This window comes from Rhea pennata, chromosome 2, assembly GCF_028389875.1.
Source record: "Rhea pennata isolate bPtePen1 chromosome 2, bPtePen1.pri, whole genome shotgun sequence".
NCBI classification, from domain to species: domain Eukaryota; kingdom Metazoa; phylum Chordata; class Aves; order Rheiformes; family Rheidae; genus Rhea; species Rhea pennata.
In genome coordinates this window covers 134516503-134540661 of record NC_084664.1, presented here as the reverse complement: position 1 = coordinate 134540661, position 24159 = coordinate 134516503, and the positions used below count along the sequence as shown (strand labels likewise).

Genomic DNA, 24159 nt, shown 5'->3' with positions numbered 1-24159 from the left:
GTAATCTCAATCACAGGTTGCTTTTGAAAGCATCAGCTATTAGAGCTAAAATTAACCGTAGGTAAAATGCTGGCAGAATTGACTTCACTGTCACTGAAGTCAATGACAGCCTACCATTGATTTAAGTGGGACTGGGACTATACTCTTATTTTATATAAAAGAAGATGAAGAGCTTTTACTTCTTTTCGTGTACAGACACATGCACCATTTCTGTTCCCTTTTCTGCTACAACTGTATTGTGCTGGAAAAGAGCCACTTAAAAGTTCACAAGCTTTACGAAAGATGTCATGCCAGTAGCAGCGAAGCATTAATCAAGTGAAGAACAAGTATGGTTGTATACATCAGCCAATACTTTTCATTCCAAAAAGAGAGGGTATTTTGGTTGACAGCGCTGCAGCAAAAAGCACTGTGTAGATTTTACGCTTTAGCTTTGAAAGGCTTCCTCTCCCAGTTTTGAAAGTAGAAAACTCAGACATACTTACCAAGGCTTTTGAATTCAGTGCAAAACACTTTCCATACAATGATATGCAGGTTGCATAATGCTGTTCAGCATAAATGACTTCTTGCTCTCAACCATGTGTGCTTGCACAGACAGACTTTGATTCTGCCCCTTCTCTGCGTGGCAGGAATCTGAAGAGCAGAGAAAGGTGTCAGGTCTGTCTTGTTCCAGGTGTTTCTGCTGAGAAAGGTTGCCTGTAGACCCAGAAGCAAAGGAACAATGAACACTAAATTTTGCAGTGGATGACTTTAAGGAAAAAGCAGGGGTTATACCAGGGTGCCTGCCATATTTTCAAAATAAAATTTGCAGTGGTTGTACTAGCAAGATAAATTTGCCACAGTATTTTGTAGCCAAGAGTCTTCAAATGAAAGTCTCCCTAAAGCTGTTATACATCATTCTAGGCTAAAGTCCCTTTCTTTACAAATCTGTATTTTTTTTCTCATAAATATCAACATAAATAGCTACATATGCTGAATTTTTGCATTTACTGCAGTAGACCCATGATGTCAAGAACAAGCAAAAAATCTTTCTGCCAGGGGTAGAGGTAGTCCAAATGCTGTGTCTCCTCTGGAAGGACAGGAAATTTGACCAGAAACTTTTTTCAGAAAAGATTATTCTGAATATCTGTTCCCCCAGAAAGCTTAAAGGTTTACTTTTAAAATGTTTCTAGCCTATGTGCATTCAGTTATGCTATTTATTTTGAAATCAATATGTGCAGTGCCAGGGAAACATATGTAAAAGAAACCAGCTTTCATCCTATTACAATGTGGGCAGATGTGGCCTCTCCTTGTTCAGCACGCATGAGGAGAATGGGAGGAAAGAAAAGGGCTTTCCCTCTTTTTTTTTTTTTTTTTTTTTTTTTTTTCCTAGAAGCTGTTCAGACAGAAGAAATACAGAGTTTGAGAGTTTACAGGGTATCTGTATCATTTTGATAGAAGATGAGTGGCAGGATGGAGAGAGCTGCCGCTTCCCCGGGAGGCATACTCAGCGTGGTGCGTCCCTCTGCAAAAGCGGGAAGCCGAGCAGCTGGCCTGGAAGTATTTGCTCTGATACAAGAGTTTTAAAGAGAGCTGCTGAGTTTAATTCAGATATGAGCGCTTTTCCTTTTTGCCCATCAGAACTGTAATAGGAGAAACCCCGCTCTTTTCTTTGGACATTTGAGAGATCACCGCGTCCGTTTTTTTCTGATCCTTTGCTGTATCGAAAACTGAGCAAGCAGGGCTGGGATGTGTGTGACGTGTGTTTTTGATCCTGGCAAACATGTTATTGAAGTCTGCTCATTTAAAAAAAGTTTTGTGTATTTTCACCTAGCTTTTCTGCTGCAGTCTTAAAGGTGAACAGGAATCATTCGCATCTGACGTCTTAAGAGCAGCTCACATAAAACAGTTTGAGGGGCTCAGTTCGGCACCATTTGAGAGTTTGCTTAACATCATTAACTGCTGCTGGCAGAATGCAGCAACTTCCAGGTGCGTCAAAATGTTGATTCTCCGACTCTTTCATTTTTATGTGCATTAGTGTATCATTTTTATGCCTATGCATTTTTACAGTGATACAAATTTGTTCCACATTTTTAAAAGTTTTTTAATGTTTCAGGTCTCCTTCTCCAAGGGACACTTTTAACACCTTTCCTGTTTATACAATTTCAGCAGATCTCTCAAAAGAAAGCAGATTTTGCTGTTTGTGTCTCAACCTTGAGTAGTTTTCTTATATAACTAACATAGCTTTCAAAAATACATATTGGTTTTCTCCCTAATGCACGATCTTAGATGCAAATAAAATTTGAAGGAAGGGAGCCCATTAAATTTTTCTGTCCTCATTGTTTTGACCTTCTTAATGCCACAGGTTATATATAGCTCCATGAGTGCTGCTTAAAACCTTTGCAGGCAGACTGACTCTGCTAGGTGCTGCATGTTTAAAAGAGTCTGGGGGTTGCTGCTACTTCGGAGCATGATCTGCTCCACCCTGGTCTCTGGTGAGTCCTTTGATGCTTCTGCTCTGAGAAGCTCTTCTCATATGACCAGCTCATATAACTGACAAATGCTTGCCACCAGAAGTGCTACTCTGTACCACTTTTCTACAAATCTCTGTGACATTATGCAGGAAAACCCCAATAGGTGATGCTACTTTAAATGGCCTGATGCTGATACTGTGAGGAATGACTGGCACTTGATACACATAAATGGTCATGGCATTGGGGATTACCAATGGATATGCTTTCAGTACTTCTGCTCAGCTGAAGAAAAATCAGGTATAGGCAAGGAACAGCATGAAAATGCTTATAGCATGTAAGGCTATTCTTTGGAAAGATACGGTGGTGAAAAGTAGAAGAATTTCCCAGAAGAGGATCATGTTCACCAGTTTGCCCTGTTAGATCACTCATTTTGGATTGTCACGGAATTATGAGAAACAAGAGATTCAACCTGAAATAATGAAGCAAGAATTTCTACAAGAGGCAATTACAATTTATTGCTTAAAATTTGTAAATGCTGGAGAAAAAGTCTCTGTCTCTTTCAAGTTCACTTCTCACCTCATTTGTGTTGTAAAACCATACTTCTTCGGGACTTGCTTGTAACCAGACCTGCAGCTAAATATTTACCCAATAGATTTTGTTAAAGCTGTTTCAGTGCCTCTGGAAATGAATTCACATCTCTAATTCCTATGTACCATTTGCCTCTGGGCACCTGTAGTGAAATGTGGATGTTAGAAGAGCTGAAATAGAGTTGAGATAACGTGATAACATGAATCAATAGGTAACAAACTGGGGAAACAGAATGATCCTTTGTCTCTCCAGGATTTGTAAATAGAAATTTTTTAGCTGAAATGCCAAGCTGGCCTGGGGCATTTTGGTTCCCTCACATGGTGCGTAAGAAGTAGTTTCTGTTGGATATTGTCAGGATTTCTGCTCCTCCTGGCTCACCTCCAACTCTTCCCGGTTTCAGTCTCTTGGAGAGAAAGTGATGCTTTCTGGGAAGTGCCACCAACACCTGCAGCAGTGGGTGAGGTGAAAAAGCAAGGCAGGTGCTTCTGGGGGGATGAGCAGCGGCACACAGCAGCAGCCCACGCTGCCTGGCTGTATCAGAACATCTTTTAGGAGAACGTGAAGAACATCTCATGAGGCCCTTGTAACAGGGTTTCACTTGCTTCCTTCTCAGAGGAAGAAGCATCTTCACAACACTGCCCCTACTCTTTATTACCCTGTATCTTTTGTATGCTTTACTGATGCATAATGTACCGTGTTATCTGTCTTCTCACAGGCGAAAGGAAAGTTAGGCAATTCTTCAGTCCGGTTCATATTTCAGGCTTAGGAGGCTGCTCAGCCCGAGGAGCAGATCTGAGCCCAGTGTCCAGAACGCAGCTGTACCGGTTGCTCTGCTCCTTTGCTTTCTGATCACACTGCAGGCAGGGAAAGACACTGAGTGCTTAGCTTTCACTGAGTGAGTCGGCTGCAAACGTCACAGTTTTGTGGTATAATACAAGGGAAATCTGAGAGGCAGGACTCAGCAATAGAGGCGATGTGGAGGGTTTGGGAGAGAAGGAGCAAAAGGAAGGCAGAAAGAGCAATGGGGGATTAGGATGTGGTTGATGTGCTAGTCTGTTTTAAAAGCTGTACATTTGAAAAAAACAGAATATGAAAGATACTCTGATAGGAGGAAAGATGGGAGCTAAAAAACTCTTACATGCGTCTAGGAAATGGAAGATGATCCTCTGCTGATAAAACTCCATCATTTGCTACTTTGTGCCTTCTGAGACTCTGGGCTACAAATGCTCTTTAGAGCCTCCTTTTTGCCTCATTGAAAATACGGGCTTGGGCCTGCAGTACATGTTGTAAAGATTTACTGGGCTAGTTTTAGAAACCACAGCCTACAGGGAATTCACCACCTCTCTTGAGAGACAATCCACAGCCTAGGATGTCTCTCACTTCCAAGTTCCCCTGATGACATCTGACATCTTCTGTGTTTTGATATCATTCCTCTGCTCCTAATTAGCCCCCCTACCCCGCATCACACCTAATAATTCAGCTGTCTCCTCAACGTTAGCAGCATACAACTGTTTGAAGGATTTTACTCCTGGTTCATGGACACTTAACGAGACTGTGTGGATTTGATTGTATTCCCTTCCCAGAAATGCGGCTCTCCAGCCTCCACCCCCGGGTTATTTCCCCATCTCTCCTCCCAACTCCTTCCACACAGTCAATAGCTTTCAGACAACCTGGTGCCTGAACCAGAGTGTGACAGTTGAGTGTGGTTGAACTAGAGCCAAACAGAGGGAGAAAGGCGCTTGCTTCCTGATGTGACGTGTTTGATAAGGCAGAGCAAAATACACTGCTGCGCTTTTTGCCCAAATAGGCAGAATATTAGAGTTTGCATTCCTACCTCTTTCCCCCAGAATATATTATGTCTTGCAGGTTAGTAGAGGTCGTAGTGTTTGGGGCATTTCTGTAGGCTGTTTCCTGGTTTCTCTGTGTGACCATCCCTTCTCTTCTGCCAGCTGTGAACCTTTTTGGTTGTTGATGGCCACTTTGAGCTTTGGTGACCAGCCTTAGCAAAATACCTACGTAGCTGTGTTGGATCCAGGAAATAACACCTTCATAGCTTGACACTGAGTGACTGTAATTGCTCCACGGAGTATTTTCTGAGACAGCTTACCTAACAGTACTGTGAGGGCGGCTTTTCAAAAACCTCCTACCCTATGCAACCATGACGTAAGGCCGGGAAAGTCCAGTATGGGTGTACAGTAACTTACAGCCCTACTGAGTAGGTCTCATGTAGTATCTTGAATAATCCAGAGGTGAGTGGTCTCGGATTAAGTGTGCAGTAAGCTGCCTGTCACAGCCAGCGTTACAACCTTCACGCCATCCCCTGTCAGGACCACGTACATCAGATTTTCCCAGTCTGCAGGCGCAAAGATGGGAATCGGTTCAGCCGGGACAGCGCCGCGTCTCGCTCACGTGCCGGGCTGTGGTCGCTGCCCGGGCAGCGCTCGCCAGTGAGCGCCCTGCGGAGGTGGCCGTGCTGCCTGTGCCTCCCGCGCCTCCCTGCCCCTTTGGCCCTTGGCTTCCTCCGGGAGGGAAACTAAAACTCCCTTAGGTTTTCTGGAGTAGGAACAGTTTCCGTCCATGCACACAAATTGTTACTTTGCTCAGCTCATACAAGCTCAATTCACAGAATTGGAAGAATAGTAATACACTGTGGCCCCCAGTATTAACTTGCACCGCATTAACTGGTTTCACGGAGCCGGGATCTGATCCTTTTTATTTACTCCCTGGTATTGAATAGCTGCACCAAAGTCAATAGTAATTCTCCCAGGGTAAAATACTATCCTGCGCAGGTAAAAATGTTTGCTTGAGACCATTAATTCCTCCTAGTCATGAGAAGCATACAGCATGTAAAACGTTCATTTTCCTGTATTGCTTTAGATCTGCATTTAAATGTAAACTGTTGGTTTGGTACTAAATGTGTGTAGAGTAATAGATATCTGAGCAGAAACTAAAGGAAACTGGGACCTGTTATTGGTATTGCAAAATTGGTTTGAGGTAGTTTAGTCTGGTGTGAAACGTGGGAGAAGCATGTACAGGCTGTAAGTGCTCCGTGACTGGGGTTTCCCGTTCTTCCCTTTGCTTTCCTCACACTTCGTCCTCACCATCGGAGAGGTAAATCCAGGACACTGAAATTTCTCTACATGAATGTCTGCTCACAAGCATGAGGGTACCCATATTTCTACCAGCTAAAATGTTTATGCTGCCTTGGGGGGGATTTTTATAACCCAAATGTTCTTTCACAGTATAATTGATACTGTTTTATTGAAAATGTTCCTCTTCAAGCGTGTTTTGTGTTTACAGAAGTGGAATTTAGTAGGATCTAAGCAGTGTCAGAGATAATGTGTGTATCTGAGAGGAAAGAATAGGATCAGTAAATCACACATAGCAGTATATTTCTCCTTTGTCCGTGTAGAAGCATCACCAGACATTAGCTTTGCATTCAACATTTCAAAAATTAGTGTTCTGTTCTGACTTACTATATAACACTCTTTTCTGCATAATTTTATTGTATTTCATTTTCCTCTGTACATTACTGTAATAATGTTATTGCATAATAAAAAATGTAAGATTTTAATTAGATTAAAAGTAATTTGATATATTAGCTTTTTATTTGAGAAAATAAACTAGCCTGTAGCACATATCTAACTTTCCATTTCTTTAGTTACCTTTTGCTTTCATTTTCTGCCATCTAGGACCTGTTGAAAATTTTTTCTTCTTGCATTATTTTAAGTTACTTCAGCCCTTCACTGCCTTACGTTTAACATTTTGGTGTCGTAGTGAGGACATAAGGTGCCTAACTTACCATTTACTCAGTGCATAGTTTCGCTAACATTCTTGCCCCTAATAAATAGCTACACTTTATTAATCACTAGCACAAGTTAACCAGACTAATGTGAAAGGTATGGTAACATATGCTGTACCAGAGTAGTTCAGCAACTGGAGGCCTGAATTTGTGGGAGGCAAGGACAGAATATATTTGCACCGAAGACAGTTTTATAACCCGAAAGCTTATGCTAACCCTCTGTGGTAACGTATTCAAGGAATAACCAGTCGTGTTCGACTGAAAGCAAACGGAGTTCTCATCTCCCCTATGCTTTTATACCGATGTCCTAAACAGCTTCTCAGCACGCATCCAAATAATGAAGATGAGGGAAAGAGGGAAAGAGTCTTCTCTTTTTTTAACCCCTTCTCTTTAATTACTTAACTCTTTTTGCCTTCCAAGTGACCTCTGTCCCCTGTCAACCTCTCCGTCACACGCAGAGGCATGTTCTCGGTTAGATACATCCCTGCATGTGATTAGAGCCTGTCTTACGTTGCAAGCTATTCTGTCTCCTCCTTGAAGTGCCATTCCTGAGTACCTTCCCTTCACTAGACGTTGTTTGCATGCTGTCTTTTTTGTTAGATATCCCTTAGAGGCTCGACGGAAAAAAAAATAGACCCCAATTCAGCAGTCCATTCCTTTTCAACTAAGTACTCAGTGAGCACTTGTTAAAAACCCAGTGACTGCAGTGGAATTTAAGCACAGGCTTTAAGTCTAATGTGTGTGTAAGGGCTTTAGTGAACAAGGACAGAATAAAAAATGCTTTTGTTGAACTGGGGCCGTTCTGAGTTTGCCTTTCCTGTGTATTCGCCACTAGAAGCCTTGGAAATGTTCACATTTGACTATAGTTTGTGGTCACTTACATTTTTACAAATTTAGATTCTCGCTCCTTGCATTTGTCTACTATTTTTTCTCATATCATGCAGCACTGCCAGCCTACTTGTTATAGCTCTGTTGGATATAATGATTGTATTTCTTTACTGCTATGTGATTATTCATGGATATGCATATGCAGGCAGACAGGTATGGAATGAGAATATACACATACTGATTTTAATCATCATGACTTTGAGATAGTTAATGTCTCAGCTGAATATCTCTAAGGTTGAAGTATTATAGATAGGGCTACCAAAGGAAATCATTTTTAAAATACACATGGAATTTGTTTTCCCACCACAAAGTTATAGTCTGAACTTCTGTCTCTAAATATGATCTGTACCTGACAACAGAATTAAAAGTAACAAACTGGTTTCTGCTCTGAAGAGAATCTTCAGCTGAATATAAGTACTGAAATGATCAAATTTTACCACATTTACCTAAGTCATCAGGCCATTCACAGAAGGGATACAGCTAGGTATAATAGAAAAAAATCTCTTATTCCTTAATCTCTGACAATACCTAATTGCTGAAACACTTTTTTCAGATTTTAATTAGATCAGCCTGCAGTCTGCTCTAACTTGCATTAAGGATCTGATTTCTCTCTGCATAAAAGTCACACAGATGCAATAATCAAAGTTTTTTTTTTCTTTGTCTTAGAAGACATAGTTACCCCAAATATGCTCACAGATTCAATAGCTGCCATTCTAGTGCTGTTCTATTCTAGTGCCTGCTATCACTGAACTTCAAGAGAATTTAACAGCTGCTATTAAAGAATATAAATGAGCATTTTCATTGATGCCTTATCATTCTTTCATTTGCAATTTATTTTCCATCTTTCTCCCAATTTGATCTAGAGAGACTTGAATTTCCATTGGAACATTTTTAAAGATAGCTTTTTTTAGCTATGTTGTTATTTAGATATAACTTAGACTACATTTTCATGAATCTATTTGTTATAACATTTTAGAAAATGAGAAAGTAGAAAAAGGTTAAGGAGATTTCATAGATAAAGATGAAAAAGTTTAAACTCTTCTAGGTTCTCAGTTTTGTACTGGAGAACTCTTCTCAGTTCAAGAGGTTGTAAAAGCTTCTCTCAAACCATGGCTATTCACTTAGTAGCCCAACCTATTGATCAGATATGGTGACAAAGACCAAGGGCCCCCAATTAATTAATTTGCTTGTTTAACTACTCAGCAATACTTAGTGAAAGATTTTCACAGTACATGCAAAAGAACTCAATAATTTCAATTGCTTAGGAATGTATCTCCTCCCACAGCCATCACTTGCTTTATTTAGAGGTTTTTTAATTCTAAGCAGATGAAAGTGCCTACTGTCCTACAGCAAATAATCATCAAATCCCTATTTACAAAAACTGAGAACTTCCTTTATTAAATTTGGCAGAAGCCAGCAAATGCTTCCCAACACAATTGTATCACTGACAGCTTACTCAAATGAATTTGGGTTTAATTATGCCAGCCGAAGAAGAACTGAAAGATTCTTCTGACTAAGTAGGAGTTTAATTATATGTGAAATCCTGCAGCCTCCTTTGTGGCTTTACAATGGCCCATAAAAGACCTGAGCGGAGGCCAGACCAAAGGAAGGAGCTATCAGTTACGTGCTTCCTGTGATAAGGTCCAAGCTTCTTATCCTTGGAGCTTCATTAAGGTTTTCCCTGCTAAGTGTTCCTTTTGGCTAACTGACTGGATGAAGTACAATGGCAAGTCTGAGTTTTTAGAGGTAATCAATGCGGCATTGAACCTGTTTTTTAGATAAATGGTATAAAAATTTAGTTTGGGTGGAAAACTAAGGTTTGGGTGCCATTTAGATCCTGGTGAAGGCATGACAGGACTCCATCAGCAGACTGACACATCAGACAAGCGGGTTTGGCGTTGCCTATTTAAACATTTGTGTCTGAGTTTTAGGGTTCTTTTTCTTCTGTAATGTGTTTTTAGTGCAATAGAAAAGAAGTGACTGTAAGGGAAACTTGTTTCTAACTACCTCTCAGTGGAGGAGAGGCTCTGATACATTGTAGTCGAATATAAAGGAAATCAATATCAGCTTATTTGTTTTAAAGTTTTTAATGAAACTTAGAAAAAGTGTAATTTAAAAACAGCGTTTGAAGAGAACACTGAAGAGCTGTATTTAAATCCCTACTAGTTAGCGAAAATCAATCTCTACTGTTTTTTGGAACCATTTATTAGTAGTGATTATCAATGAAGCACTACAGAATGGTTTTTTGGAGTTCACCAAATAGTTTTATTGGGTCATTTTATACTCTTAAAGGGTGCAAATGTATTTGAAGCACTAAACATTTTTTTACACTGTTTCATCCTGTAGAGCAGTTTCTTGTAGTGCCAGGAAGGCTGACTCTTAAGAGGGCGGGATTGAAAAAATATATCTGCCAACTTGTGCAAGACACAGTTCCACCAAGTTTCACACATTTATTGTAAGTCTCGAAAATATTTTTGTTCTTAGATGCCTTTCGTGTCTGGAGTAGTAAGGTTCTCTGTTTTATAAGAGAAGCCCTCCTTAGTGCTGCACAGAAAAGCTGAACATTATATCCTATGAGCTTTCATAAAAAGCAGAAAAATAATGATCTTAGGACTGATTCTGTCCTTATTAACATCTTCAGTTCCTAAACTTGATAATGTTTAGTATACAAGGAAAATAACTGGAGGTTCATTTGTTCCCTGAAGCCAAGGAATTGTGACAGTCTTTGTTAAATTTCTGATTCTACACAATATTACATTTGAAATTAGTATATTTTGACTCTCACATTTTATATCTTCTAATTTTGTTTATTTTTTCTTAGTGTTAAACTCTTTCCCAATTTTTTTTAGACTTCACAGATAAGGGTTTCCTAACACTTGGTCTTCTTTGGAGCGTGCTGTGTGAGTTGCAGTGGGTGCCTTGTTAGGCGTTCGTGACAATTTCCTACAAAGAGTATGGAACTCCCATAAGGAAAACTGGTTAAAATCAGTTGTAAAATTCTTTCTTAAAAAATGAAGGACACATTGCTAAGCGAACAAATCAAAGAGAATTTCAATTGTTTATAATATAGAAATTGCAAAATACGGCAAAAATAAGCAGAGGCAGGCTTGCTGAAGCTCATGTTGGATGAGCTTAGAAACACTGTTTTTTTTTTTCTCCATCACTGTAAAAGGCTCATCTAGATAAAATACAAACAACTGCTGTAAGTGCAGTGCATTTACACCTAGCCTCAGGAAAGGATAGCACCAAAGATTCATCCTGGAATATAAAGGTGAGGGAGACCTATTAGAGCCCTGCTTCATTAAAGGAGGTGGAACAGGACATTCATAAGGCACCAATAAATCCATTAAGAGGGAGAGGGCTCTAAAATGGCCCTTCATGATTCTAGTTATTAACTTCAAGGATTGCTGAGGTTGGTGACTTTGCAAGTGTGGTTTTAACTAGGACTTACTGTCCCCTTTGACCTCCTACACTCCAGGCCAAATTCATTTTGAAAAAAGCAGCCACAACTCTAGTTATCTGAGCAGCACTCACCTTTATGGTTGAATTTGGGAAAGAGGGGAGAAGTGGAAAAAAACCCTATAGATTTAAGGTGTAATCTCTCATATTACTATGAATCCTGCATGTACAGTGCTCCGTGCCTGCTTGACTAGAGTTTTTTAGTTCTTCATAAAATCACTGTAAGCTAGACCGTAGAGGGCACTTTCCTTTCCATAAATCAAAATTTCTGGTGCTGATAAATTCTGAAAAGAGTTAGGAGTTTGTTGTACAGGGAGGACATTTTGAATGAAACTGTCCCAAGCAATGGCAGATGAGTAGCCCATGCTCATGAAAAATTTTGACACTGTCTAGTCAAAACTGGCTTTAAATATTGACCAGCTGCTTAGGATCAAATTTGTCAGTGGCAGGAAAATATCCACTGAGAAACTAGCACATTTCTGTTTATCCCAATGCCATGAATTGCCAAAGATACCTACGCAAACATCTAAGCTTAAGTCTTTTGACATTTCATAGAAGAAAAATAAATTGTTTGTATCAGGAGTTGAAGAATTCCACAGCAGGGAAATACAAACTGTTCAGATAAAGGATGCTCGAGTTTTGTTCATATCTTCTACCAAATGATGATATTCTTTCCCCGGTCTCAGAATACCCATCTTCTGGAGCAAAGCTTCCAGTTAGAAGTTGCAGCCCAGACCGGTCTCACGTGTGTCAGAGCCGCAGCGAACACCGAGGACAGGGCTCGAGCAGTGAGAAGTGTTATTCCTTTCCTTTTATGCGTATTGCAGTGCAGAAAATAACTTTTATCCCGTCCGAGTGGGAGGCAGTAATGTCTGCTCGTGATTCTGACCCTCTTCTATCAAGGACGTCAAAGTGCGCAGCTGCGTCACAGCTGGCACATGGGACTTGATAAATTTTTCTTGCCACAATCAATCAATTTCAGCACATGATTTTCTCAACCTTTCTCGTGCTTCCTGATTCCCTTTGGCGCTTCGTCTGTCGTGGAAGAACAAGACAGGGTTTTACCAAAGCGTGAATGCTGTGGCTTTTCTTACAGTCATTAAACTGCATGTATATGTGAGGTTCACATTAGGAATTTTTGACAATCCACTATTAAGTTTATGGAACTGTCAGGAGGAGGGCTCCTTACACAGGTTAACAGACCATTAACTTTTTTGTTGTTGTTGTTTTGGGAGCTAATGATTTTAAAGGATAGCTCAAGAAATGGAAATACTACAGGAAGGATGATTTAGAACAGAGGTTAATAAAATAAGCTATTTATGCTATAAAACAAATAAAACATGTATGAAAGACAGAAAGATTATTACAGTATTCATAAATCAAAGCAGCACAATAGCAAAGGAAAAAAAAAGGTTTGTAGTTTTCACCTTCTATGTATTATATGATATTGCCTTCCAGATTTTAGAAACAAGTATTTATATTAAAAGTAGACCAACTATGCTTTGGATATATGATAAGGCTGAAGATGAAACTGTAATTGAAAGAGTTCAAACCAGACTAAACTATTTGTTTATTTATTGTTTTCACTCAAACTCTTCTAAAATGATCATAAAAGTAATTCAGTTCAATGTATTGCGTCAGTCACCTGTATTTTTTCAGAGACTGGAAACCATACACTTGGAACAATTTCTGCTCTGGAATGGCTGTAGTACACTGAAGCCTTAATACCTTGCTAATCAGTACCATACTAATTAGCCCGTGAGAAGAATTTTAATTAGATGCACAGTAGGAGTTCTCCCTACCTGCAGTGGAGAAGTTACTTCCATGGGAGAAGTGTGAAGGAAAAAAGATAGTGGAGGAGATCAGTAGAAGATGAATCTAATCTAATCCCTGGTACATGAGAGTATATGTAAATTAACACTTTTCAAAGTTAACGTCTTTCATAATTTATTCTATTTTGTAAAATATATTGAAGTTTACTTTGTAATTTCCTCTTTTCCACCATAGAGCAAAATGTACTTTTTTTTCCTGTGAATTGTCATCTGTAACAAGCAAAAAGAGAAATTGTGGAACATGACTGTAGTCAGTTATGCTCATGGGCAGCCCCAAGGATTGCACTGAGGGCATCCCATGCTCAAAGTCTCTGTACTCTGAGTTAAAGAGCTGAGCCGTGCACCTGGGAGCTGCAATAAGGTGAACAAAGCTAAAAAGGGTCACAACATCCAGTGACCAATGTCACTATCACAGCCTTGGCCCTGGCACATTCTAGAGTTAAAAATGCATTAAAAAGGATTGAAAGACCTGGATGACTGAATTCCAAAATAACTGTATTGATGATCATCATCTATCATTTTTCTTCTATTAGAACAGGATGCAAAGGAGATATAGGAGATACTTATCTGAAATTACTGCCACCCATTAGTTCTCATTAGCTTAACGGCATTCATCCTGCTGCATAGAATTTTAAGACTGTCATTTTAAAATCTACCTGCAATACACCTGGTACAGTGAGATTCTTAAATATATAAACACAAAGTCTGTAGATAATTTTAAAACCTGGCCACAGCTATGGCAGTAAAACATTCCGGTGTAATTGCGTTCTTCTCCATGAAGAGCCAGCAAATGAAAGGATGCGGGAGACCTGGGGCTTTTCGTTATTCTGCCTCAGACTTCCTCAGAGACCGTCATCAGGCCCCGTAAACTCCGAACGTCTCTGTTTCCACGACTGTGAGTAAGGTAATGCTATTTCAGCAGATAGGTAGTGGGACATTCTGAAAAATAATAACGAGGTCCAGAAAACACATCAGCTAAGGTGATATAAACATCAATAAAAGTAAGAGGAGGATAAATTGCACTAAAGGGGAAAACAGTTAATGATTTTTGCCCCATGGAAAGGATACTTCAGCAGTGAGCTTTCTGAGGGAAATAGAGATCTTGCTGTACAATTTACGTTATTTAAAAACAATACAAATTTTACTTGATTTTAATAGGGAAGGTTTTTCCACATTGTGATTATGGCCACAGATCAACACCATGCCAATATATTTAAATATCTGCAGATATTTAAAATCAAGAACTAAAGAACATTTTTTTTGCAAGTGGCTATATGGAGAAAAGGAGAATAAAGTTGCACCTCTTCTGCATTTGTTTTCTGTAAAGCCTGTAGTAAGATAGTGGCTTAAATGTTTGTGAGACAAGCAACTGAGGAATGCTACAGAACATTTGTGGAATAAAAATAGCAAATTAACAAGTAGACAAAAATCTGTACGATTTGAGAGTAAATTGTATCAGGAAACTGGAAGATGATGGCGTAATCCCTGTGCCAAAACAAAATGACTCCGTCTTGGTCAATTAATACAACCAGTATATTGTCTGAAAGCTATTTTGTTGTTGTTTGTATGTTTGTATGTTGCATGTTGTTTGTAGAATAGCTCTGAACACACGACAAGTCCAAGAAAATTATGATGGCCTACAAACCACTCTACCACTGCTAAAAATTAATCGAAAAATATGTTTGCTCTGGAGTATTCACTGAGCTGTCTTGCTTGGCAAAAGATATATTTGTTTTAAAGGGTTCCATTAACCTACCTGAGCTACGAGATCTTGTGATCTACTACAGCAAATTGATCTACTACTACAAATTGAATTAGAAACGCAAGGGGCTGGGGAACCCAAGCTAGGGTTAATGGGTTTACACAGTTTTTTGTCTTTAATTGGCAGTGGTTAAAGCTGATCCACGCAAAATATATCTCGGTGTTTCGCAGACAAATGTGAGCCTTCCCTGACACCTCTGAGCTAGCAAGACGTGACGTAGCTCTGGCTCAGGGGCCGCGTGGCCACCTCAGTGAAGCGCTGCACGGACGGCGGGCTCTCTGCGGAGAAGCGGGATGCATTAGCTCCGGCTCAATGCCACGCTGGCGCATCTGCGTCGCTCCCGGCCAGATTAGGGCACAGGAGTGAACTTGGATCTACCTGCAGACAGGATGCAGTCGTACCCTTTGGCCGCTTCCTAGCGGGACCGTGGCTCGCATCACAACATGCCCACCGTAAATAGCTCTTTAGTAGAGCCTTTATCAGTACTCTCAGGACCAAATAGACTATTTGGAAAAGACAGTTATAATGTACCAGCACTTCACTTGAGCAGTGCATTTTGAAAGAAAAAAAAAGAGAGAGAGAGAAAGAAAAGCTCTTACGTGACTGAATTTCTTTCTCCAATAAATGAGAGAAACTGGTCTTCTATCCCAAGTCCTTTGGTGAGGGAGATGGTAGACATTAGCATCCAGTACTATTAGCCTTCCTATTAAATACGTATGTGGGTTTGCCATGGGAGACTTTTGGATTATTTTGGATTCCATGACTCTACAGAGCATCTGCCTTTTATTCCAGGAGGCCAAATTTTATTTTACATAATCTAGTGGAGATGAGGATGTAGATTAAAACTGCAGGTCAGAAGTCCTTACCAGATTTGGCAGTTAGGGAAGGATATTGGTTTGCTAGAGTAATTGTCTATAGGAAGTGCTGAAGGTTACCCTGTTTTCATTTTTTAAGTACTGCTGAAGATGCTTGTTTTCACTCAATCTTATAATTTGAATGCTGGTTGAGTAAGAAGCCATCTCTTTTCTATATGCTGTATCCTACTGTAGCCCTCTTACTAATAGTCCCAAGATTTGTATATCTCAGAACTGAGGGAAGAAAATATTCTTGCTTCTGAGCTTTTTATTGGAATTCATTTAATCAGAGCCATACTGTCTTGAATTTGAATGACTATTTCAAGTGTATTTATTTGAGTAAATAGAGGATGTTATGTCAAGGAGTACGGATTTAGTTGCCCTTGTGTTATTTTTTTCTGTCTTCTCTGCCTAGAATTGGCTAAAAAAGCATTTTCTAAACTGTAAAAGAATTTCTGAATCTTTTATGATTTCTTCTCTTTTACATAATTTAAACTAAAGATTCCTTACTTACGAAAATGTAAACTGAGTTTCAGAGCTCGCATTATGTAAGCCGGTTAGTTACATCAAGCAGAAAAACTGAACATTGCCTTTGGGAGAGAGAGAGAGAAAAAAAACAAATGCTTGAAAGCAGAGGCTAGCGAACAGAGGACAATTTGGGACCAGTTTCCCCTGAAACCATGCCGCAGAGAGGCTGGCGAAAGGCACTGTGTACATGTGGAGCCCCAGTCAGCTTACAAGGTTTTCCAGAATCCATTATGAATATTTAGGTATGTATTTTTGGTCTAGGAATAATTCTCAATATTTCACATGATTTTGTCTTCCAGAATGATTGAAGATTGTGGGAAAAGAGGAAATACCATGGCAGAAAGAAGGCAGCTGTTTGCAGAAATGCGTAAGTACTTCCAAGACATGTTTCACTGTGATAGATAAAGCGACTTGCAATGCAATGTCAGTAAAATTTATGTTAACTTTCCACCCCATGCATCTGACATCTCCATGTCACAAACACTTTTTATATTTTGAGACTAAAACTACAGGAAAATGGACTGATTTGACCAAATACTAGGGAAGAGGGATTTTCCACCCCAGCTTCTGTGACTGTATTCATTTAATTTATGGCATCTTGAGCCAAAAATACTGAAATACACAGCTAGCAATGAAGAGAGAAAAAGAACTCCAAAGGACAACATCTTTCTGGGAGTCACATATACCACTTATGCCACTTCAGTGTGTTTTTTATAGTTTCTAGTGAAGCTATGTGTTTCTTGCAGAATATTATGTTATGGGTGTACTGTATTAACCAGTGTTCCTGGACTTATTTTAACAGTCTTCGCATGTATCATTTCTCATACAATGCTCCATTTTTCAAAGAGGTATCTATGTATATATGAAGTTTGAGATAGTCGCCCTTTTACTGGCTTTACCTAAGCTTTGTCTATAGTTATTAAGCATCCTATTATTTATGATTTGCAATGTAGTAAAAGTGACAGAACAGCGCTACTTTGATTGTTATGAATATTTATTTTTTGAAATATGTCTTAAGGCTAGCACACGGAGCAGGTTACCCAGGTCTATCCTGTTTGCCAAGACTTTGGTTCTCTGAACTTGAAGATACAAGGCAAAGAGGAGCGGGATTAAAGGAGAGAAGTTTCCAGAGCTGTTGCTCTGACATATGAAAGTGTTTTGGAGAATCCATCCTTTTAAGATCTTTAAGATCTTGCTTCTCTTAATTTTAAATTATGAGACATTTACAAATTATCTACATGTTTTAAATGTCAGGTGATCATCCTTTCGCAGAATTGCCGTCCAGGAAAATTTTGCGTAGGCATTTGTATTGATTTTCATTAGGCTGTTTCTCAAATAGGACAGAATTTCTCTTCTTTTTAATTCTTCTTCAGTCTTTGGGGGAGACCAAGATGAGCATTTTTAAGACCTGGGCAACTGTGTACACTAAAAAGCAAGGTCTGTGCAAGGGAATTAAATATGTTCAGGACTGTTCTCCAGAGGGGAGGCTAGCAGCACAGAACAACCTACATTTGCACTCGTAAGCCCTCCAAAAGGAGGACTCCGCATTCAGATTGCTTGTGGAAAATGGTCCAGCTTTACTGAAGGCCATCCTAACAGTGTCACAATTTGGATGGTGAAGTCGGCTGGCTGGCTGCGTACCAGGTGCCTGTATCTCTGTAACTTGCTCTGTTGTGCCCTATACTCATCTCAATATCACACAAGGTCTTCTGATGTAATTCAGCTGGATATCCCCCTTGTTGCTCTATACGTCTTGGACCAGTGGAGGCAAGGGGTGTTCTTTGACCAGAAGCAAGAAGAATAGGATGATGCACTTCTCCACTGTCAGAACATGCTATGCTTTTAACTAGAGTTATATGAAGGACTTGATCTCGTATCAAGTAAAGTCAATGGCAAAACTCCTATTATTAGCTTCAGTTAGTTTGAAATGCACCTAAAACAAAAAGTACTTTGCAATTGCTGAAGAATTTGCTATGAGGTTTTATGGTTTGTTCCCACAATTTTGAAGGCTATTTTGTTCTTTGTGGGTTGCTTTGGAGGAGTGAGGAGGAAGTTATAAGAATTTACAATGAGCAGCTGGAAAGGTAGGAGGGATTATTTTTATGTACTCTACACAAATAGTTAGTTTCTACTTTTTTTTATTTCACATTTTTAGTATTTTGAAATACTTACTTTAAGCTGGGTTTATCTCACATGTGCTATCTTTTCCCATTTGCTGGCCTCCCTTCCTGCTCTCACTATACATGTACACAGAGAACCAGGCTCCAACTATATAAAAAGCGGAGAGGAAGATATTCAAGATTTGTGGAAGACTAAATATGCCCAAGACAAAGAAATATCATCATTCAGTAAATGCTTATTTTTGCTTTTTAAGGAGTCCTTTCAATTCCTATGGTATAAAGAGTGTGTTTAACTGAAACAGAAGTTCATCCTTCTGTCATGGCACTCAGGTCTTCTCAGCTGTGTGAAACCCCACAAAACTGATGTTCAACAAAAAGCGTGTGCTCCACATGCCCTACATACTGCATGGGTCATGCAAAGTTTCTCAACATTATAACAAACGTAAGCTTCCAATAAAAAGTTAAACCCCACAACCTGCCAACATTAGAGAAAGAAACTATGCGCAACGGAGGACTTCATTAGTGTTTTTTGGTTCTTACATAAACTATGAGTCAGTAGACTCCTTGCCTAGACTATGGACTCTGTAAATAAAACCCCACAATATTGTTAGAAAGTGGAACAAGTTCCAGGCTACACCAGATAGCAAAAATCCACTCATTCTTGCCTTTCTAAGTAGGAAACTTGTTCTGAACAAGGAGTAGATGACTTTAACTCTCCCTTTACATCTAGGACTGTGTGCGAGTTTTCCTTTATTTAGCGCTATTTAGTTTAACGCTCTTTATTTCTTTTTCTGCAGAAGACTCTTCCCTTTAGTTCCAAATTGTAAACCTCTGTGAGTTAGTATCATAACCAATAGAGTTCTGTGGTCAAAGTTTAGATTATGTCTCCTATCTCAAAATGCACTATTGAATGTCAAAATCAATAGGCTACCCTTAGTCTTACCTGACATACTCACGCTGCAGACTTCTCTGATAAAAAGAGTTTAAAATATACATTGTTTTCGTGCTGCCAAAATGCATTATCCAGTACAAAAACAGCAGTCAAAGCTTGCAATGTATGCCTTTATTATTTTTTTCAAACTGCCAACAGTATTACAGTATTCAAAAGAAACAGAGTGAAACGCTGCCATGGGGCAAAGAGGACGACAGGCCGCTGGCAGTCCTGTGGGCAAGTTAGAAATTCTGAGTTTCATTTGCCATACTCCATCCTACACATCTTGCCTACTCATTTTTTGGCACTCTCCATGTAATTGAAGTCATTTTTCTACAGAAGTTATTTGTCAAATAGATCTCAGACTGTAGCAAAATGTGCATCATGATTAAATTAAACATAAAGATGTAGAAATAGTACATTTCCTTTGTTTTCCAGAGTTTTATCAACAAAAACAACTGCTCCTAAAATAATACAGTTCACAATTGTGTATGCAAATAGTAAAAATGACAACATTATTGCCTACAAATTCATTAATTTGTGCTTTAATACTGCAACCTAGAAAATACATTGAGCGAGAGTCACACTTTGCTTTGAATCTTTGCATCTCATTAAAGGCTGAAGTTTTATAAAGGAGCATTAAAAGCTTTTATTTTTGACTTTCACATTAAAAGGGAAAAAATTAAATTCATATTACACATTGGTCCTACTAAGAAAGGAAAGATGTAGTGTTACAAGCATGATTTCTCCTCTTTTCCAGAAAAGGAGTTTTTACCGAAACTGTCAAAAAGATACTAATGGAGAAGAGAAAAACTGTATAATTTAACAATAAAGCATATGATGAGAAAAAATTAAAAACTTCCCAGACCTGATGTTAAGTGGTTGAGGGTAGCTTCTTCCAGGAACAGATGGTGTTAAGACAGCCAACTGGCAAAAGGAAGTACATGAGAGCCCTGGGAAGATGGTGTGGGAGAATCTGGTCAGGAAAAGAGCAGAGTCTGGGGAGGAGGAAGACTATAATTCTCATTTTCATGTCACAGGTCAGAGTACGCTTGAAATGTTTGGGTCCAGAGGACGCCAGACTGTTCAAGAAAGTCTGGGTGAATGATGCTGCCTTGGCCATATGTACAACAGGGGAGCTGAGTGGCCAATCTAATAGTGAGATTCAAGATGAATCTCAAAGAATGCACTTGGGAAACATGTTTAAAAGCAGGATAGGGCCGTATTTCACTCCATTCTACTGAGAGACTTAAGTATGCCTTGTTTGGATGTGTTTCACGTGGACAGTTCCTTAAGAAGCTCCATTTGTAGCTCAGTACCTTTTCCACAGAGGAGGTTGCTCGACTGAATAAAACATTTTTTTCTCTTATTATAAGAGCGATCACAATGAAAAAGCAAATATGCAAAGATTTAATTGAACATGTGTCTGAAATATGCTATGCAGAGTGATAATTAATAAACAGTCCTGTATTCCATGGGCCGCATTGTAGCTATGCAACAACACTTGTTTGTGTAAAACATATCAGCCAAGAAGGAGAAGCATTTAAATAACAGTCCACTCCTCTACTTTTTGAGATTTTTTTGGAAAGCGTTTGGAAAGCGGCTGCAGGATGCCTGAAGACGCAGTGCCAGATCCTGCCCCACGTTCTGGTCTCTCACTGCCACTCCTGTACGCGAAGTAGCTGCCAGCCAGAGCAAGAGCAGCGCGGCTGGCTCCTGCGCCCCGTCCCCTCCCCGTCCTGGCCAGCGTTAAACGAGGTGGGCAGGAAAGGGCGACTCCACAGCCCATCTCAGTGCTACCTACGCCCATCATTTTGCCCGGTCTTTAAGCTGGAGCAGCCAGGGCCAAGGCACGCGTGACCGAGCGAGCTGCCTCTTGGAGGTTTGCGTTGCAGTGAGCGTCCAGCTGCGAAATGGAGCACTCCCGTCTCTCGTCGCAATGCTTTTTGCCCCCTTCTGCAGGTTGCTCTTTAGCAATCTTTTAGTTACAGTGTGATGCTGTTTCTAATTCGATCTGCTGGCAGTACCTTGTTCGGTACTGGCAGGTCAGCCGAAGATATTTGTCCTGATCTTTGTTGTTAAATATTAAAATTAGATGGAGGTTCTCCCTGCTGTTGGAGCCTGGCCAGTGTGTCTTTTAGCCTGCAGCTCGACCAGATTGTTCCTCAAAATGACAGACACAGTGGGCTGACTGTTTCCTGCCTTCCTTCATAAAAGTCTTGCAATGCTGTAGCTCCTACCATTCTCACACCTTTCTTCCCCACCGCTCGCCCTGGCTGCAAAGGAGGTAGCCTTGAAAGTTGTTTAGCAGAGGCAGCTCAGGGTCCTCTTGGTTCTCTGGCTTGGCTGTTCGCAAAGGTACGTGCAGGTCATTTTCTGTACGACTGTCACTGTTATTCTCTTCCACCAGGGGCTCAAGATCTGGATCGCATTCGTTTATCCACCTACAGAACGGCGTGCAAGCTTAGATTTGTTCAGAAGAAATGCAACTGTAAGTATGGCAGTGTTTCCTCCCTGTTGCCGTCAGTATTTGCTTCCCGCTGCACTCACGTCCTACCTTCAGCTCTGTCACCAGAGGGGATGGTCTGATCATACATGGCAGAGAGCACTAATCAGAGGGCCTGGGCAGTTTTTAAACATTAATGTGTTTATACAAGGGTCTTGCCTCGGGGCATTGGATGGGTCTTGATGCAGGCCACAGCTTAATTTAATTAAGCATATTATCCATATTGTTTAATTTTCTTTTAAAAAACATTTGGGGGTTCCAGCAATATCCTGAAAATTAAGGGCTTTTATAGCAACTATATGGAGAAGAAATGGTGTTTATAGTTCTCATCTATTTGGCGTGCCGCAAGGTAGGTACAACATCAGTCAGCCTCTCTTTCCAGAAGGCCACTGAGAGGGACCTCTTCTAAGAGGACGAACGTGCTCATAGCCTCAGTGTGTCTTTCTTCCGCCTTTTAGGCTTTGCTCTTGAGAAATTTCCCACTTGATTAGTGGTATTTCTTTTAACATACCTTCTAAGATTCAGTCTTTCTTCCCTTACAGTTATGGCTTCTATTAGCACATTTATGAGAAGAGCTATGAATTTTAAAGTGGAAATGCATATAAAAACTGTAACGGATTATGTCATTTGTTCTCCATTTTATTTTGCAAACACTTAGAATGGTGGATTTTGTTCTGCATGTTTTACTGGACCTTTCTACACTAAGTTTACAAAAAAATGCTAACTGGGGGAACTCTTGTCAGCAGCAGCAGGGAGAGGGCCAGCGCAAAGAAAACAGGAGTCCAACAGTTATTTTAGCCTTCGTATCTGAGCTGGAGTGACAGCCTGTCCATGCCTGTGCTACTCACAGTGATAGGACCACTAACAAGTGCTTGGTGCGGCTGCAGCGTACCCGCTCGCGAGACAGCGCCGAGCTCGGAGCTCGCGTCTCGCTGCGTTCCAGGAAACGTTCAGCTTATGCTGTCCAAACATACTTGGAGAGACCAAGCTGCGAGGGAAAGCATTTGGAGAGTATTTATTAGGCTATTAGCCGCAGGGTTAGCCTCTCAATCACTTCTCCGGCACATTTCTCTCATTTTTAATGTGCATTTAGCCAAAGTGTGAGTTGAAGGATTAATATCACAGTGTAAGCAGGCTGCCAGGCACAGAACCTGGGAGGGGGTTAGCACCTGCCAGCCACTGTCTTCTTACATTCAGAAATGCACCAAAAGGTACTCATAATCTGTATTCCTGTTTCTTTTAATTTTTTTTTTATTTTATGTTTAAGAGGAAGAAATTTTCAATGCAGAGCGGATGAAAAACAAGGGTACAATATCCTCATTGCTGGGAATGACCATTTGTCTAAAAGTACTGGTAGTTGAAATTAATTGTGTTCCCCTTATTTATCAAATGTGAGCTGTTTCGTGGTGCTGTTGCTTTGTTCCTAGCATACAGAGCTGATATATGAACCCTTCAGTGTGCCAGTTTGAGCCAAGTCACTCCTAGGCAGTGCTTGCCAGCTGGTTGCTGTTGCTAGCCTAGAGGCAGTGATCTGCTAGTCTTACAGCAAGAAAGACTTGCACTGTATCAACCTCTTCTGGAGGAAGAGAAAAAAAGAAAAGAAAAGATTTAAACAAAAATTTCACCCTAAGAATTAGGTTCTGTGCAACTGAAGGAATGATTCCTGGTGCTCTGGAATGTCTGAACTATGTACGTCTTTTTCACTGCCGAGTGCAGTTTTCTTCTCTTAGTTTCTGTTAGACTGCTCTTCTCCCAGATGCCGTACTGTTGTTAGCAGGAAGAGAAATCATTTGTCTACCTGGTGTGCTTTCAAGCTCTATGCAATGGCTGTTCGAGGCACAACTTCTAAACGTACGCCCACTCAACCAAATACCGTCCCAAAGTGGTTAATATCAGACCTCTTGCCAATGCCAGCTACTCTTTTTTTTTCTCCCCTACAGAAATTGCCATTATACATCGCTCAATGGTAGATTCAGGAGTAAAAAAGAAAAGTGGCATGGAAAAAAAAAAACTGCTGCATCTGAGCTGCTTCATTTAAAGGAAGTTATAAAGGAAGAAGCTCAAAGACTTGCAGTGTATAGCATGTCCGGTCACTCAGGCCATCCTTGGCTTCTTCTAGCTGTGCTCTCCTGCCCTGCCCCAGCTAACTCTTCACTCCCTTATGCCAGACCAGACCTACGGGGAAAAAATTGCTTGGAGAAAGTGTGTTTAAGGGATTATTTTAATGAACTAATTTAATAAATTGCAGGGAGCTGCTCTTGGCTATACCCTGAAAGTGTGTGAGGATGGAAGCAGAGAGCAGCTTCGAATATCTGGAGTGGCTGTGCCAAGAAAAGCAGGGTAGAGGTTTTATTAGCACCATCTCTTCTACCCAAAGGTGCACATTAGCACAGAGCAGTGTGGGACTGTCCTGGGATATCATCAAGCAGGCAACTGCAT

The 24159-nt window shown here is 40.2% G+C and overlaps 1 protein-coding gene across 18 annotated transcripts in view; it reads left to right on the top strand.

Annotated features, from left to right (window-relative positions):
* The window catches only part of DTNA (dystrobrevin alpha), a 222817-nt gene that overhangs the window by 111709 nt on the left and 86949 nt on the right, over nt 1–24159 (top strand). For all 18 annotated transcript variants that reach the window (XR_009957702.1, XM_062570397.1, XM_062570410.1 and 15 more), the window contains 2 exons: nt 16463–16530; nt 21625–21705. Coding sequence is in view for 17 of the 18 variants with exons in the window: in XM_062570410.1 (XP_062426394.1) it covers nt 16463–16530; nt 21625–21705 (149 nt within the window). In the remaining variant the exon portion in view is untranslated. The remainder of the gene's footprint in view (nt 1–16462; nt 16531–21624; nt 21706–24159) is intronic.